Here is a 17,494-nt window from a genome sequence, read left to right as displayed (position 1 = left end):
CCCCAAAGCTGTAAATCCCCATCCCAAACTCTCCCTCCTCCCTGGGCTGAAATCCAAACTCGGTTCCCCATGTTCCCTGTGTAAAAGTCAGATGGAGATTTTGATCGTACATACTTTGTACAATTTTGGTCTCAATACTTAAGGAAGGACTTACTTGCACTGGAAGCAGCTCAGAGAATGTTGACTAGGCTGATTCCTGGGACGAAGCTGTTTGTCTTCTGAGGAAAGGATTAATAGGTTGGACCTGAATCCATTGGAGTTGAGAAGAATGAGAGATGATCTTAATGAAACATAGGAGATACTGATGGGGGCTTGATAGAGTGGATACTGAGGGGATGTTTCCCCTCTTGGGGGAATCTAGAACTAGGGGGCACAGTTTCAAAATAAGGGGTCTCACATTGAAGGATGAAATGAGGCGGAATTTCTTCCTTCACAGGATAATGAATCATTGGAATTCTCTTCCCCAGAGAGCAGTGGAGGCTGGGTCATTGAATATATTCATGGCTGTGTAGACAGATGTTTGATCTACCAAGGTGTCCAGGGTTATGGGGGGATAGGCAGGAAAGTGGAGTTGAGGCAACAGTCAGATCAGCCCTGATCTTATTAACTGGCAGAGCAGGCTCTGTGGGGCCAAATGGCCTACTCCGATGTTTTTTTAATCCCGGTATCCAAGGACAGAGAACCACGAATAATATCAGTGAACATGGGCAAGTTAGGTGATCAGCAGTTTAGTGGGAATAGGATTGAGAGAGGAGGCAGGTCTCAGGGACAAGATGAGCTCTGAGAGCATGAGGTTACATAGGGGTAAAAATAGAGAAAGATGTGATTTCAGGGCCCCGGACAAGGGGAAACTTTAGAGGCAGTTTGATCCGGTGAGCGAGTGGAAGGGAGGGAAGCGGCGGTGGGAGCTGATCGGATTGTCTCAATCTTAGTGACAAAGAAGCTCCATGAGCTCCACCCACTTGTTGTTGGAGATGAGGATGAAGGAGACAGGGGAGAGGGAGAGCACTTCATGAAGAACCAACTTATGTTAGTTATTAAAAAGAGCCGAAACACTATATTTAACACAAAGCTGATTTATTTGACTTTTATCCTGAATATTCACCAATTTAACTGGGCTAGAGTTTGACATCAGCAAAAACAGACCGTATGAACATGGCTCTGTCTGGGATGTGATTAATAGCAAAATCCAATAACTGTGGTTACTTGTGAACTTGCTGGTGTCTCAGCAGAGTGGATGACCGACCAAATCTCTTCCCACACATGGAGCACGTGAACGGTCTCTCCCCAGTGTGAACTTGCTGGTGTCTCAGAAGGGTGCATGCATGATTGAATCTCCTCCCACACTCGGAGCATGAGAACCGCCTCTCTCCAGTATGAGTGCGCTGGTGTACAATGAGATGAGATGATTCCCTGAACCCAGTCCCGCAGTGAGAACACCTGAATGGTCTCTCCCCAGTGTGAACACGTTGATGGCACATCAGTTCCCCAGAACCCTTATAGCACTTCCCACAGTCTGGGCATTTAAAAGGTCTCTCCTCGGTGTGAACTCTCTCATGTCTCAGCACATGGGATGACTGAGCAAATCCCTTCCCACACTTGGAGCAGGTGAAAGGTCTCTCCCCAGTGTGAAATCGCTGATGTATCAACAGGTTGGATGAATCACTGAATCCCTTCCCACATACAGAGCAGGTGAACGGCCTCTCCCCAGTGTGAGTACGCTTGTGTGTCAGCAGATGGGTTGACTGAGTGAATCCCTTCCCACACACGGAGCAGCTGAATGGCCTCTCTCCAGTGTGAACTCGCTGGTGAGTCAGCAGGTGGGATGAGGTGGTGAATCCCTTCCCACATTCAGAGCAGGTGAACGGCCTCTCCCCAGTGTGAATACGCCGATGTGTTTCCAGGTCAGATGGGCAATTGAATCCCTTCCCACAGTCCCCACATTTCCACGGCTTCTCCCTATTGTAACTGCATTTATGTTTTGACAGGTCAGATGATCGATCGAAGCCTTGTCCACAAACAGAACACGTGTATGGTTTCTCTCCACTGTGAACAATGCTTTTTTCTTCCATGTCCAAATTCTGATGATATTCAGGTTACGATAAATTGGGCAACTCCATCAGATTCTGATGTGATGTTTGGTTTGAGTTTCCTGACTGCAAATCCTCCCCTTCTAATACCCTGTGAAACTGATTTAAATCAGAAAAAAAAGTGAGAGAATATCCACAAAAACACAAAGGTCGGTTGTGAAAGTAAAGTCTGCAGAAGTGCCAGTAAAATGTTAAACAAGGCCAAAATACACCCATTATTAGAGGCAGAGGAAGTTAGACAATAGAGAGATTATCAGAGAGAACAGTGGTGAAACAGAGCAATGGATGGACATGGGTTCTGATCCACAGCAAAGGAGCCACACCAGCCCTAGAGCCATAGACCCTCTCACAGATAACAGAGCATAGAACTAAAAGCTCTAAGTTGTAGATAAATGCTCAAAAATACTCACCTATGAAACAATTTCAGCTTTTAATGTTAATGTCTCCTGGTGGAGCCGGCAGCTGGAAAGATATCAGAAGCACTGGAGTCAGAGAAAAATCTCCCAGTTGAGGAAATACCCGGGGAGCAGGGTGATGTCACTGAGCAATTGTCGGTGTGTAATGACATCACGGACACGAACACAAAACATCTGGGTCTGTGCAAACCAGTGATCACCACGCATTATGAAGGATGTAAGGGTCCTTGAGAGGGTGCATAGGAGATTTACCAGAATGGTTCCAGGGATGAGGGATTTTAGTTGCAATGTTGGGTTGGAGAAACTGGGGTTGTTCTCCTTGGAGCAAAGGAGATTGAGAGGAGATTTGATAGAGGTGTATGATTGGTTAGATAAGGTAGATAAGGAAAATCTGTTCCCGTTATTTGAATGGGGGTAAAAGGATTACAGGAAATAGATTTAGGATTCATGGGCAAGATCTACAGGAAGATGTGACAAAGAAAGTTTATACAGCGAGTGGTAATGATCTGGAATTCAATGCTTACACTCAAAGGCCGATAACATCCAGGTCCTGATGAATCATGTGATGCTGTCAGAGTTTGATGTGATGCTTGATTTAAGTTTCCTTTCTGCAAATCCTCTTCTAGTACCCTGTAAAAGATGTTTACAAAAACCATCAGTGTCTGTCAAGGATAGAAATTGAAAAGAGTCAAACATTTCTCTTGATTTGAGTTTGCTGCATGTAAATCCTCCCCTTCTAACCCCCTGTTAAAGAGGTTTCCAAAAGCCATCACTGTCAGGCCAGGATAGAAATTCACAACATTCTCTCCCCCTCCCACACATGCGCCCTGCTGCACATTGCCAGCTCTGAAGATGACGGCCGTGATCTGAGGCCTGTAACTGGGAAAAATCGCACCTACAGCTCTTGTCCCTCTCTGTGCAAAAGGAGGAACGGCGGGTTCTTTTTTGGCGTTTGCCGCTTACACAACAGATTTACAAAGCCTCCCCGACCACCTGCCGGATCCACCGTTTCCTTCGCCCGGCCGTTCCCCACCCCCCACTTTACCGACTGCGGATCCAAAAAAGAAGCTTCTCTCCATTGCCATTACTCCCACTGCGCATGCTCTAATCATTGGGCATCGCGCCTGCGCACTGGTTTCTTGTGCTGTGTATAGAGGACATTCTCCACCGCATGGAATGCTGGGTAACGGCCCCTCCTTTGACAGTTCAAATTATTCTAGCCTGATTTGTTTTGCTGTTATTGGGTGGAAATTGGGGCCGGACGGCTCAATATTAAAGTTGTGAAACAAGTTGTACTTAGACCCATCTGCATGGACCCTTCATTATCCACCAGAAAGAAGGGGAATGGGAATTGGTGGAGAATTGAGAGTCCCCAAAACAACAGCAATAATGGCAGAATCCAACCCCGACAGACACACGTGAACTCACTGGATTCCCAGCTGCTGGAAAAAAGAAGTGAATTACTGCTCACACACAGAACTCTCTCTGGCATGAATGTGCTGATCATGCATCAAATTCTATTTGAACTTTCAAAGTTGGTGGGAAAGCTGAGTAAATCCTTTTTCAAACATGAATTATCTGAATGGTCTCTCTCCAGTTTGACTGTGCTCCTGTGTCAGTAAATAGGATGACCAAGTGCCTCAATTTCCACAATCAGCTGGAAAATATCCTACTGCTGGTGTGATGGCACCCATGAGTTTCCAGCTCAAACGGCCAACTGACTCATTCTTCACAGTCAACAACAACAATGTGCATTTATATAACACATTTATTGTAATAAAACGTCCTGAGTTTCCTCACATGAGCATTAACAGTATCCATCTTAAGTTTGTGCTTGTGTCTCTAAATTGTTTCCAAACACACTGTTATAATTTCCATACAATAAAAATGGGAATGCAGACATTTTGTTTTTAAACTTTCCAAACCATAGCTTTATTTGTTGTGTAGATACACTGGTAGTTTATGCAGTGCTGGAGGAAGCCATTGTGGAACATCTGGGCTTCCAGGTAGTCCCTTCATGGAATCCATTCCTGAATCGGTGATACACAACTTTCAGGTGCACTCATGCGGCCTATACCAGTTGTGTTTCTCCTTTTGGCCTCAGCATTCCAGTTATACTTCCTCCTTCTCTTGGCAGAGTAGGCACATTTGCCGCAGGTCGATTTCTGCAGGTGAAATGCTTTAGCCCCACATCGCTGGCAAAGAGTATGGGTCTTGTTCCACCTCTTACCAAATGACGATGTTCCCTTTGTCATTTTCACTGTGCGCTGGAGAGCCATTGCAGACATTTTACCAACATCGATCAGTGGCTCTGTTAAATGGTTCATCACATTGTAATGTAATATTATAACATCTCTACGGTTATGAAAGCAGATCCTCTGGCTCAGTTTGACCTATACCTTGGTAGATCTGCTAATGGGAATTGCTATTTTTTCTTATTTGTTACATGACACAAATCTATTGAATCAGATGTCTTGATGCTGATTGTCTCCCAGACAGATTTACTCCACCAATCTTAATAACCAGTGTTTCTTGTTTCCCAGTTTTATTTCCACAGTATTCAGCCAATCCCATTGTTATTTCTCCATTCTAGTTTACCTCGTTCTTTTCTTCAATATCCTTTTTCATAATCCCTTTCCCATCTGCGTCCACCCAACTATTCAGATATTATTACCAACATTGGTAAGGTTGTAAGATGTGTCATACAGCTTAATATATAACACTATTTCTGGTGGTGGGTATTGATTCTTGAGAGCAATGCATGCAGGAGATAGTCCTTCTTAAGGAGTCCCCTCTGAAACATTATTAACATCAGCCCAAATGTCAGAATGAACCTGGTTTAGTCCTGGAGGTGCTTAACAGCAACAATAACAGCAGAATACAACCCCTCCATTCAACTGTGAAATCGCTGGTGTCTCATTAAGTGAGATGAATGAGTGAATCCTTTCCCACACACAGAGCAGGTGAATGGCCTCTCCTCAGTGTGAACCCGCTGGTGTCTCAGCAGAACACCGTGGCTTTAAAAGTCTTCTCACATTCAGAACATTTGAAAGGTCTGTTATCAGTGTGAACAAGTTGATGTGAATTGAGGTGAGCTAGACGAATGAATCCCTTCCCACACACGGAGCAGGTGAATGGCCTCTCCCCAGTGTGAACCTGCTGGTGTGTCAGCAGATCCCTTGTAGTTTTAAAGCTCATCTCACAGTCAGAACATTGGAAAGGTTTCCGATCAAAGTGAACTCGCTGATGTAACTTGAGGTTGGTCAAACAAATAAATCCCTTTGCACACACACAGCAGGGGAATGGCCTCTCCTCAGTGTGAATTTGCTGGTGTCTCAGAAGATCACCTGCAGTTTTAAAGGTCTTCTCACATTCTGAACATTGGAAGGGTCTGTTATCAGTGTGAACAAGTTGATGTGAGCTGAGGTGAGATAGTTGACACGGAGCAGGTGAGTGCCCTCTCCCCAGTGTAAACTTGTTGGTGTTTTATGAGGTTCAGTGATTGTCTAAACACTTTCCCACAGTGAGAGCAACTGAACCGTCTCTCAGTGTGAACAAATTGGTGCTTGACCAGGTCCTCTCGTCTTTTAAAGCTCTTCTCACAATCAGAGCAGTTAAACCGCCTCTCATCAATGTGAACTAGCTGGTGTCTCAGCAGCTGGGACAAAAAATTGAATTTCTTCCCACACACGGAGCAGGTTAACAGCTTCTCCCCGGTGTGAGTCCTCTGGTGTATCTGTGAGCTGGATGATAATGTGAATCCCTCCCCACACACAGAGCAGGAGAACGGCTTCTCCCCATTGTGACTGTGTTGATGAATCTCCAGCTGCGATGGGTAATTGAATCCCTTCCCGCAGTCCCCACATTTCCATGGTTTCTCCATGGTGTCTGTGTCCTTAAGTCTTTCCAGGTTGGATAATCAGTTGAAACCTCGTTCACACACAGAACATGTGTATGGCTTCTCCACACGGTGAATGGTTCTGTTTGTGTTTAGGCTGTGTAACTGGTTAAAGCTCATTCCACAATCAGTGCACTGGAACACTCTCACTCGGGTGCGTGTGTGTCTCGGTGCTTTTTCCTGTTGTTTGAAATCTTTCTCCTTCCACATTCAAAAGCCGATGATATTCAGATCTGGATGAACTGAGTCATTCTGTCAGATCTTGATGTGATTTTTGGTTTGAGTTACCGATCTGCAAATCTTCCCCTTCTAAAGCCCTGTTAAAGGAGATTACAATAAGGCCCTCACGTCTTCTCCTCCCTCCCAGAAACATGATAGGGTCCCCCTTGTCCTCACTTATCACCCCACCAGCCTCCGCATTCAAAGGATCATCCTCCGCCATTTCCGCCAACTCCAGCATGATGCCACCACCAAACACATCTTCCCTTCACCCGCCCGGCGGCATTCCGTAGGGATCGTTCCCTCCGGGACACCTTGGTCCACTCCTCCATCACCCCCTACTCCTCAACCCCCACCTATGGCACCTCCCCATGCCCACGCAAAAGATGCAACACCTGCCCCTTCACTTCCTCTCTCCTCACCGTACAAAGGCCCAAACACTCCTTTCAAGTGAAGCAGCATTTCACTTGCATTTCCCCTAACTTAGTCTACTGCATTCGTTGCTCCCAATGTGGTCTCCTCTACATTGGAGAGACCAAACGTAAACTGGGCGACCGCTTTGCAGAACACCTGCAGTCTGTCTGCAAGAAAGACCCAAACCTCCCTGTCGCTTGCCATTTTAACACTCCACCCTGCTCTCTTGCCCACATGTCTGTCCTTGGCTTGCTGCATTGTTCCAGTGAAGCCCAACGCAAACTGGAGGAACAGCACCTCATCTTCCGACTAGGCACTTTACAGCCTTCTGGACTGAATATTGAATTCAACAACTTTAGATCTTGAACTCCCTCCTCCATCCCCACCCCCTTTCCGTTTCTTCCCCCTCCCTTTTGTTTTTTCCAATAAATTATATAGATTTTTCTTTTCCCACCTATTTCCATTATTTTTAAATCTATACCTTTAATGCCATGTTAGTCTTTCCACCCCACCCCCACTAGAGCTGTACCTTGAGTGTCCTGCCATCCATTCTTAATTAGCACATTCGTTTAGATAATATCACCACCTTCAACACCTTTGTTCCTTTGTCTGTGACATCTTTTGATTATCTGCTCCTATCACTGCTTGCTTGTCCCTACAACGCCCCCCACCCCTCTCCAACTTCTCTCCCCCCCACCCCCCACCTTAAACCAGCTTATATTTCACCCCTCTCCTAATATTACTCAGTTCTGTTGAAGGGTCATGAGGACTCGAAACGTCGACTCTTTTCTTCTCCGCCGATGCTGCCAGACCTGCTGAGTTTTTCCAACGACAATAGGAGTCCAGTGCGCAGGTGCAGTGCGGGTGTGCGCTCTGAGCATGCTCAGTGTCAGTCATGGTGACAGAGGAGGAGCGGACGGTTCGGGAGGTGGGAGGAGATTGTGAGCACAGGGTAGGAATGGAAACCGCGGACGGATTGCGAACTGGATCAACTTCTGGTGTAGGCCTGAGGCCCCGTGTTTACCCCGGGGGACCGGGCTCACTGGCCGCCATCTTGCGAGTAGAAATCGGGGAGGCGGTGCTTCGTCCCCGGTGACAGACCTGGGTTTCCCGGGCAACCGATCGCCATTTTGGTAGAAGAAGGCGGGGCTTGTTCAGCGTGCCATGGGTGGCCATCTTGGTGAGGGAAGGGAGAGTGGGCGGGGCTTCAGGGCGATTAATCTTTGCAGTATTTTGCAACATTTCTGTTGATATGGTAAAATCCTCAACTTCTGTCGTTGGTGAGGCGGTGAAATAGTGGTATTGTCACTGGACTAGCATCCCAGAGAATCCCACCACAGCAGATGGTGGAATTTGAATTAAAATAAAAACCTGGAATTAAAATTCTAATGACCGTGAAACCATTGCCATTTTTTGTAAAAACCCAACTGGTTCACCAGACCAATGTTGTTGACTCTTAAATGCCCTCTGAACAAGGGAAATTAGGGACAGGCCATAAATGCTAGCCCAACCAGCGACGCCCACATCCCACGAACGAATATTTTTTTAAATCCTCCTCGTAGTCTTTCTTTCAGTTATGAATTATCTCCTTAAATGTCTGTCACTGATCCATTTTATCTGTTCACATATTTTTCCTCGTCGACTTTCACCAATTCTTTGGAATTCACTAGAGATCAGTGAAGGCTGGGTCATTGCACACATTGCTGAGTTAGTTGCACTGATTTTTGATCCACTAGTTATGGGTTATGGGTGCTGAGAAAAAAATGGAATGAAGGCCAGAATCAGATCAGCCATGATCTTATTATCTTGATGGCCGATCTGATTCTGGTCTTCATTCCACTCCAATGGCTGACTGCTGCTCCTATTTTGTACGATCTTATAAAGGTGGGGCTGCTTCAGGGACCGGGGTGCATGTATGGCCTCCTTGTTGGGGAAGAGAGACCCCAGTGACCAGGAGAGGAAATGATTAAGAAGGGAGAGTGTGTGGGACAGGGAGTTAAACCTTTGGGGAAACGAGAGGAATAAATGTTTCTTAGAAATTAGAATAGTCTGCTCTGAATTTCTGTCCTCCACTGACAGCGGTAACTGTTGTAAACTCCTTTTACAGGGTATCAGAAGGGAAGGATTTGCAGATGGAAAATTCAAACCAAACATCACATCAAGTTCTAATAGAGTCACCCAATTCATAAGGACCTGAATATCATTGGTCTTTGAATGTGGAAGGAGAAATATTTGTCTGTTCTGAGTGAGGGAAATTATTTCAAACATCAGTATGACTGGAAAAACACAGAAAGAGAGAGGCACACCCAAGTGAGAGTGTTCTAGTGCACTGACTGCAGAACACAGCCTGAAAAAACATCAACCATTCACAGAGGGGAGAGACCATACACGTTTTCTGTGTGTGGGCGAGGATTCAACTGATCATCCAACCTGGAGAGACACAAGAACACCCACGCCATGGAGAAACCGTGGAAATGTAAGGACTGTGGGAAAGGATTCAATTACCGATCCCAACTGGAAAACCATCGACGCAGTCACACTGGGGAAAGGCCGTTCATCTGCTCAGTGTGTGGCAAGGGATTTCCTCAGTCTTTCTGCCTCCAGTCACACCAGCGAGCTCACACTGAGGAGAGACCGTTCAGCTGCACTGACTGTGGGAAGAGGTTCAGGTGTTCATCCAACCTCACTGCACATCAGCGAATCCACACTGGGGAGAGACCATTCACCTGCTCCATGTATGGGAAGGGATTCACTCAGTCAACTACTTTGCTGATACACCAGAAAATTCACACTGGGGAGAGACCATTCACCTACTCGGTGTGTGAGAAGGGATTCACTAATTCATCCCAGTTGCTGAAACACCAAAGAGTTCACACTGGGGAGAGGCCATTCACCTGCTCTGAGTGTGGGAAGGAATTCGCTCAGTTAAACAACATGCTGAGACATCAGCGAAGTCACACCGGGGAGAGGCCATTCATATGCTCCGTATGTGGGAATGGGTTCACTCACTCATGTAACCTGCTGACACACCAGCGAATTCACAGCGGGGAGAGACTGTACACCTGCTCCGTGTGTGGGAAGGGATTCACTCAGTCCTCTCACCTGCTCACACACCAGCTAGATCATACTGGGGAGAGGCCGTTCACCAGCTCCATGTGTGGGAAGAGATTCACTCAGTCACAACACCCGTTCACACACAGCGAGTTCATAAGTGATTACAGGGATTGGATTCTGCTGTAATTGATGCTGTTACTCATATCCAAGACTGATACTCTGACAATATTTACTTTGTTCCTTCCAATGTTAACTGACTGGAGTTCAATATTTTGGATCTGTCGCTGATTTTCAGGGCTGCAGTGTCCCCTTTTAAATGCACCATCTGCGATCTTTCCCCTTAATTCAAGAACTCTTGACAGGAGCTAGTTTACAATAAAATTATGAACTTTTACTTCAGTCCTAAATTGACCGTTGTTGCAAACTCTACAATTCAGTGTCTGGAAGGTTCCACTGATTAACATTTCCAATTAGAAAGTGCTGATTAATCCTTGCTGACAATTCTTACTGACTTGCACATTCTTCACAGTGGCACCTCCATTGTGAAATTAAATTATCAAGAAATATGAACAAAATAGTAAAATATTTTACAACATTTATAAAAAATGATGGTTGTGATGGGAATTGAAGCTTTAAGGGATTAGACAGGATAATACCACAGGGAACGATAGAGAGATGGCAGAAGTATTAAATAATTATTTTGCCTTTTTGTTTCTCAGGGAGAGACAACAGGTCAATAGAATATAGAAAGGTGAGATGAGGAATGAGATAAGTGCATCGAAAGTCAAGAAAAGATGTACTGAATAAATGAAAGGGATAAAGTGGTCCAGATGGATTGAATTCACGTATTGTCAAAGAATGTAGGGAAGAAATGGCAGTGGCTGTGCTGCTCATGCTTAATAATTTATTAAAAAGGTGTAGCACCAGAGGACTGGTGGATCGTCAGTGTAATTCCTGTATCTAAGAAGGGGGACAGGACATGTCCAGGGGATTATAGACCATTCAGCTTAACATCGGTGGCAGGAAAAATAACAGAATCTCTTCTAAAGGTGAGAATAGAAGAGCATCTAGAAATGTGAAATATAACAATGAACAGTCAGCATGGATTTCAAAAGGGAAAATCTTGTCTGACCAACCTTGTTGAATGTTTTGAGGATGTAACAGAGATTAGACAATGATAATATATTGGGAATAATTTTGCTCTTAACCACAAAAGGAAACATTCAGGAGCCTCACTCTGACAGGACATTACTTCCTGTTGTAATTGCTGCAGAGGAAGACCGTTGGCTGAGCAGGTGCAGGATTCACTGGTCTCTGTTTTCTCTGGACCCTCTTCTCAGCAAATTGAGCTTTCCATTTCTCTGCTCCCCATATTATAAAATGGATACAGAGACACTGGAGAGGGAGCAGAGAAGATTTATAATGATGATACCAGAAATTTGTGGGTTTACATATCAGGAAATGATTGACAGGGTGGGTCTCTTCTCTTGAAAAAAGAAGGCTGAGGGGGTGACCTAATCGAGGTCTTTAAAATGATGAGAGGTTTTGATAGAGAGGATGCAGAGAAAATGTTTTGTCTTGTGGGGAAGAGCAAAACTAGAGACCATCAATATAAGATAGTCACCAACAAATCCAATAGGGAATTCAGAAGAAATTTCTTCACTCAGAGAGTAGTGAGATTGTGGAACTCACTACCACAGGGAGTGGGTGAAGTGAATATCTTGGATGTATTTAAGGGGAAGCTGGACAAGTATTTGAGGAAGAAGAGAATATCAGGTTACGATGGTAGCTTTAGACCTACAAAATGGGAGGAGACTCGAGTGGAACATAAACACTGACATGGACTGGTTGGGCCAAATGGCCTGTTTGTGTGCTGTATATCCTGTTAATCCTATGTAAGGCTTCAACTGATCATCCAACCTGGAGAGACAAGGACACCCGCTGTACGGAGAAACCATGGAAATGTGGGGAGTATGGGAAGCAATTCATTTGTCCGTTCCTGCTGGAAAAACAGCGATATTGCCACATGGGGGAGAGGCCGTTTATTGGCTCCTTGTGTGGAAAACGATTCATCAGATCATCCAGACTCCAGAAACACCAGCAAGTTCACACTGGGGAGAAGCAGTAAAACTTTCTGTGTGTGTGGGAAAAGATTCACTTACTTATTCAGCCTCAAGATACACCAACGACTTCATACGAACATACGAATTAGGAGCAGAAGTAGGTCATTCGGCCGCTCGAGCCTGTTCCGCCATTAAATAAGATCATGGCTGATCTGTTTGTGTTTCAAGTTCCACATTCCCATCTACCCCCAATAACTATTGTTTCCCTAACAAAAATCTATCTACCTCAGGCTTAAAAGTATTCAGTGACCCTGCCTCCACTGCCTTCTGAGGCATATGAACATACATACGAACAAGGAGCAGGATAGGCTGATCTGATTATAGCCTCAAATCTGCATCCCGCTGACTCCCAATAACCTATTACCCCCTTGCTTACCAAGAATCTATTCACCTCTACCTTAAAAATATTCAAAGACTTCGCTTTCACCACCTTTTCAGGAAGAGAGTTCAGAAGACTCATGACGTTCTGAGAGAAAAAAATTTGTCTTGTCTCCGTTTTAAATGGGTGACCCCTAATTTTTATACAGTGCTCCCTAGTTCTGGACTCAAGAGGAAACATCCTTTCTACCAGGGAAATGTTGTTCATCTGTTGCATATTTGGGAAAGGATTCATTTGTGCATCCAGCCTCATCTACAGAAAATGCTGGAAAAACTTAATAGGTCCTGCAGCATCTGTGGAGAGAGAAACAGAGTTAATGGTTCAAGTCCAATATGACTCTTCCACGGTTCTGAATTAATATATTTATAATATAAAGTGAGTCTCAGTAACGGTGACCATGACAACTATCGTCAATTGTTCTAAAACCCCACCTGGTTCACTAATGTCCTTCAGGGAAGGAAATCTGCTATCCATACCCGGCCTGGCCTACATGTGACTCCAGACCTACTGTAATGTTGTTGACTCTTAACTGCCCTCTGAATTGGCCAAAGAAGCCATTCAGTTGTATTTAAGAAGGTGGCTCACCAGCACCTTCTCAAGGGTAATTAGGGATGGGCAACAAATGCTGGCCTTGTCAGCAACGCCCACATTCCATAAAGAATAAAGAGAGAAATCACATTCAGGAATGAACCATGTGCATTCTGACAGTTGGAGTTTATTGATGAGTTGTAATGAATTGTCGATTTCTCTTTGACAAGAGACCAATTGATGTCCTGTTACTGATTATTTGGTTTCTTGTAATTTCTCCTTTCTTACTCCAGATCATTTCAGTTCTCAAATCTTCAGTTACAAGTCCCAGCTCCCCAATCCTGCTATTGAATTTCCTTTCTCATTACACTGTGTTATTACCTCAAATTATTGATTCCAGTTTTGCTAGGGCTCCTTGATGCCACACTCAGTCAAATGCTGCCTGGATGTCAAAGGCAGTCACTCTCATCTCACCTCTGGAGTTCAGCTCTTTTGTTCATGTTTGAACCAAGGCTTTAATGAGGTCAGAAGCTGAGTGACCCTGGCAAAACACAAACCGAGTGTCATTGAGCAGGTTATTGCTAAGCAACCGCTGCTTGATAGCACTGTTGATGCCCCTACCATCACTTTACTCATGATTGTGAGTAGGCTGATGGGGTGGTAATTGGCCAGGTTGGATTTGTCCTGCTTTTTGTGTACAGGACATACCTGCCCAGTTTTCCACATTGCCAGGTAGATGCCAGTGTTGTAGCTGTACTGGAACAGCTTGGGTAGGGGCACTGGAAGTTCTGGAGCACAAGTCTCCAGTACTCTTCCCGGAATATTGTCAGGACCCATAGCCTTTGCAATATCCAGTGCCTTCAGCTATTTCTTGATGTCACATGCAGTGAATCGAATTGGCTGAAGACTGGCATCTGTGATGCTGGGACCTCTGGAGGAGGCCAAGATGAATCATTCACTCGGCACTGCTGGCTGAAGACTGTTGTGAACACTTCAACATTATCTTTTGCACTGATGTGCTGGGCTCCTCCGTCATTGAGGATGGGGATGTTTGTGGAACCTCCTCCTCCAGTGAGTTGTTTAATTGTCCACCACCATTTACGACTGGATGTGACAGGACTGCAGAGCTTAGATTTGAACTATTGGTTGTGGAATCATTTATCTCTGTCTATCACTTGCTGCTTATGCTGTTTGACATGCAAGTAGTCCTGTGTTGCAGCTTCACCAGGTTGACACCTCATTTTTAGGTATGCCTGGTGCTGCTCCTGGCATGCCCTCCTGCACTTTTCATTCAACCAGGGGTGATAATCTGACTTGGTGGTAAGGGTAGAGTTGAGGATATGCCAGGCCATGAGGTTACAGATTGTTTTCAAGTACAATTCTGCTGCTGCTGATGGCCCACAGTGCCTCATGGATGCCCAGTCTTGAATTGTTAGATCTGTTCAAATCTATCCCATTTAGCACGGTGGTAGGTCAATGGTGGGAGCCTCTTTCTCTGCTGTCCTGTTAGGGCTTCTATGATCTATAATAATATAATGATTCATAGTAAATACCATATGATAGAACCACAGAGCACGGATGGTGGCCATTCAGCCCACTGTGCCTGTATTGTCTCTGAGAATGTTACCAATCTGTCCCATTCCCCTGCTCTTTTCCAATAGCCCTCCAAATCTTTCCTTATTAAGTAAAAGTCCAAAAAATTTTTGATTGTTACTATTGGATCTGCTTCCACCGGTCATTCAGACAATCTGCTCCAGATCATGATAACTCACTGACTAAAATACTCTCCCCTAATCTTCACCTTGGATTTTTGCCAATTATTTTGAATCTGTGTTCTGTGGTCACCAGCCATCCTGCCAATGGAATCAATTTCTCCCTAAGCAGAGGAAAACTCCTAAAAAATATCAACATTGCCATGAAATCATTCCCTAACCTCTCTGCTCTAAAGAGAACAATCCCAGCTTCTCCAGTCTCTCCACATAACGGAAAGTCCTCATCCCTATTAACCATTCTGGTAAATATTCCTTACATCCTCTCTGAGGCTTTGACATTTTTCCTGAAGTGTGGGACTCAGAACTGAACACAATATTTCAGTTTAGGATTAACCCCAGATTTATAAAGATTCAGGATAACTGATTTTCTTTTGTACTCCATGCCTCTATTGATAAATCCAAGGTCCCCATTAGCTTTTGTCAGTTTGTTCAACTTGTCCTGTCGTATTCTAGGATTTTTTCACTTACAATCCCAGATCACTCTGTTCCTGCACCCTGTTTAAAATTGTACCATTTAGTTTATGCTGCCTCTCCTCATTCTCCCTTCTTCCTGGTGCAGTGGGACCAACATTTGTGCTTTAACTAACATCACCAAAAAAACAACTTGACTAATTGATTATTCATCTAATTACTGTTTTTGGAATCTTACATTGTGCAAACTGGCTGTTGTGAGAGTAACAGCTTGCATTTATAGAACATGTTTATTGTTGTAAAACTTTGCAAGGTGCTTAAGAGGAGCTTCATAAAGCAGAATTAGAGACTGAGTCACGAAGGGCGATATTAAGGTCGATGGCCAAAAGCTGGATTCGAGAGGCAGATTGTAACAAGCATATTTAATCAGGAGAGTGGCTGAGAGGTTTAGGGAGGGAGTTTCAGAGCTTCATCACGTTGCCCTAGAGATGGCTACGGGGGTGAAGAGACCATTGTTCAACTCCTTGTGGAATGTGCCTTTCCAAAGAAGGTCTGGAGAAAGATGCAGTGGTTTTTGTCCAAGTTCATCCCGAGCAGTGCTGTGACGCAGGACTCTGTGCTCTACGGGCTGTTCCCAGGGGACACACAATGTGACAAACATCAACTGCAGCTGGAGGATCATCAACTCGGGTGAAGATGCTCTTTGGTCTGCCCGAAACTTGTTGGTCTTCCAGTGCAAAGAGTTGTCCCCAGCCGAGTGTTACAGACTGGCACGTTCCCAGGTCCAGAACTACATGCTGAGGGATGCACTAAAGCTTGGGGCAGCCACCGCAAAGGTGCAATGCGAAAAAGTCACTGTCTAAGACCTTTCTGCCATAGTGCACCAAGGGGCTGGGAATTGTATAGACCCCTCGGACTGTTCGTCCCACAAAGATTGTAGTGAATACTAAATGTATTATAATTGTACCACAGAGTGCAACATGATGTATGTTGATAACTCAAATACCATTGCACTCTGACTGTCTGTAATGACCATATTGAAATGACTGTAATATTAATTTATTGTATTGAAACACCTCGTGATCCATGTGTAAAAGTTGAATCTGATTGCACTTTTTGTGATGGCCATTTCGAAATGTTTCTTAATGTTCTTTCAGATGTTTTATGAATAAAGTATATTTTTTGTAAAAAAATTAAATTTCAGAGCTCCATGCCTATGCCCTGGGGTAATTAAAATCAGGGATGCTCTAAGAGGATAGAATGAGGGGAGCGCAGATATATCAGAGAGTGTGAAATTGGACATTATGGAGATTGGGAAGGTTGAGGTCATGGATGGATTTGAAAACAAGAATGTAAATTTTAAAATTGAGGCATTGCTTGACCAGAAGCCAATGTAGGTCAGTGAGCACAGGGGGTGATGGGTGAACAGCACTTGGTGTGAGAAAGCACACGGGCAGCAGAGTTTTGGATGATCTCACGTTTCCATGTCGGGGTGGGGTGAACATGAGAGGCTGGTCAGAAATGTATTGGAATCGCCAAGTCTAAAGGTAACATGGGCATGGATGGAAGTTTCAGTAGCACATGAGCTGGGGTGGGGTGGAGACAGGCGACGTTATGGAGATTGAAATATCTGGTATTAGTGATGGTTAGATATGTAGTCAGAATGTTATCTTGGGTTCAAATTGGGCTTTGGTCTTCCCAATTATTAATTGGAGGAAATTTCTGCTTATACAGTACTGGATGTTGGATAAGCAGTTTGATAATTTAGTAACAGTGGAGGAATGGAGAGGGATGGTGGTGAGGTAGAGCTGGGCATTGTCAGTGTCCATGTGAAAACTAACACGGTGCTTTTGGATGATGTCATCAATCGGCAGCATGTAGATGAGGAATAGGAGGGACCAAGGATAGATCCTTGGGGGACACCAAGTACAAGGACTTTGGAGAGGAAAGGCAGGTTGGACACGGGGTGGTAGTTTGCAAAAACGGTGGGTTAAAGAGGTTTTTTTTTTTAAGATGGATGATGAGAATGAATTTAAAGGTGAGACGGACAGTATCAAAAAAGAGGGAGAACTGTTAACAATATTAACTAACATGGGGAGGATGGATGGCCAACAGTTTTGCGAGAATAGGGTCAAAGGAGCAGAAGGCAGGTCTCATGGACAAAATGAGCACTGAAGGAGATGGAGGATA

The 17,494-nt window shown here is 44.6% G+C and overlaps 1 protein-coding gene and 2 pseudogenes across 6 annotated transcripts; 1 reads left to right on the top strand and 2 right to left on the bottom strand.

Annotated features, from left to right (window-relative positions):
• Positions 1 to 1,063: 1,063 nt before the first annotated feature.
• On the bottom strand, positions 1,064 to 3,907 carry LOC144697100 (uncharacterized). Of its 5 annotated transcripts, none has more exons than XM_078568923.1 (4): positions 3,402 to 3,907; positions 3,031 to 3,136; positions 2,501 to 2,552; positions 1,064 to 2,189 (listed from the first exon to the last, which is right to left on the bottom strand). In XM_078568923.1, the coding sequence occupies exon 4, from the start codon at positions 2,070 to 2,072 to the stop codon at positions 1,203 to 1,205; it is 870 nt and encodes a 289-aa protein (XP_078425049.1). In that variant the 5' UTR covers positions 2,073 to 2,189; positions 2,501 to 2,552; positions 3,031 to 3,136; positions 3,402 to 3,907; the 3' UTR covers positions 1,064 to 1,202. The 5 variants fall into 5 exon arrangements, with proteins under 5 accessions (XP_078425049.1, XP_078425048.1, XP_078425047.1 ...); XM_078568922.1 differs by having other exon boundaries at positions 3,552 to 3,907; XM_078568921.1 differs by having other exon boundaries at positions 1,070 to 2,181; positions 3,552 to 3,907.
• A 501-nt stretch (positions 3,908 to 4,408) lies between these two features.
• On the bottom strand, positions 4,409 to 5,670 carry LOC144697626 (large ribosomal subunit protein eL37-like; annotated as a pseudogene). Its single transcript, XR_013580409.1, has one exon. The product of XR_013580409.1 is annotated as a large ribosomal subunit protein eL37-like (transcript).
• Positions 5,671 to 7,932: 2,262 nt separating this feature from the next.
• LOC144698431 (uncharacterized) lies at positions 7,933 to 10,831 on the top strand (annotated as a pseudogene).
• The last annotated feature ends 6,663 nt before the right edge of the window (positions 10,832 to 17,494 follow it).

Source organism: Cetorhinus maximus, chromosome 23, assembly GCF_964194155.1.
Source record: "Cetorhinus maximus chromosome 23, sCetMax3.hap1.1, whole genome shotgun sequence".
NCBI classification, from domain to species: Eukaryota; Metazoa; Chordata; class Chondrichthyes; order Lamniformes; family Cetorhinidae; genus Cetorhinus; species Cetorhinus maximus.
This window is presented reverse-complemented; position numbering and strand designations above follow the sequence as displayed.

Bases quoted from the DNA above. Each gene is read 5' to 3' on its own strand.
- LOC144697100 (XM_078568923.1), bottom strand. From the start codon at position 2,072: ATGGAAGAAAAAAGCATTGTTCACAGTGGAGAGAAACCATACACGTGT.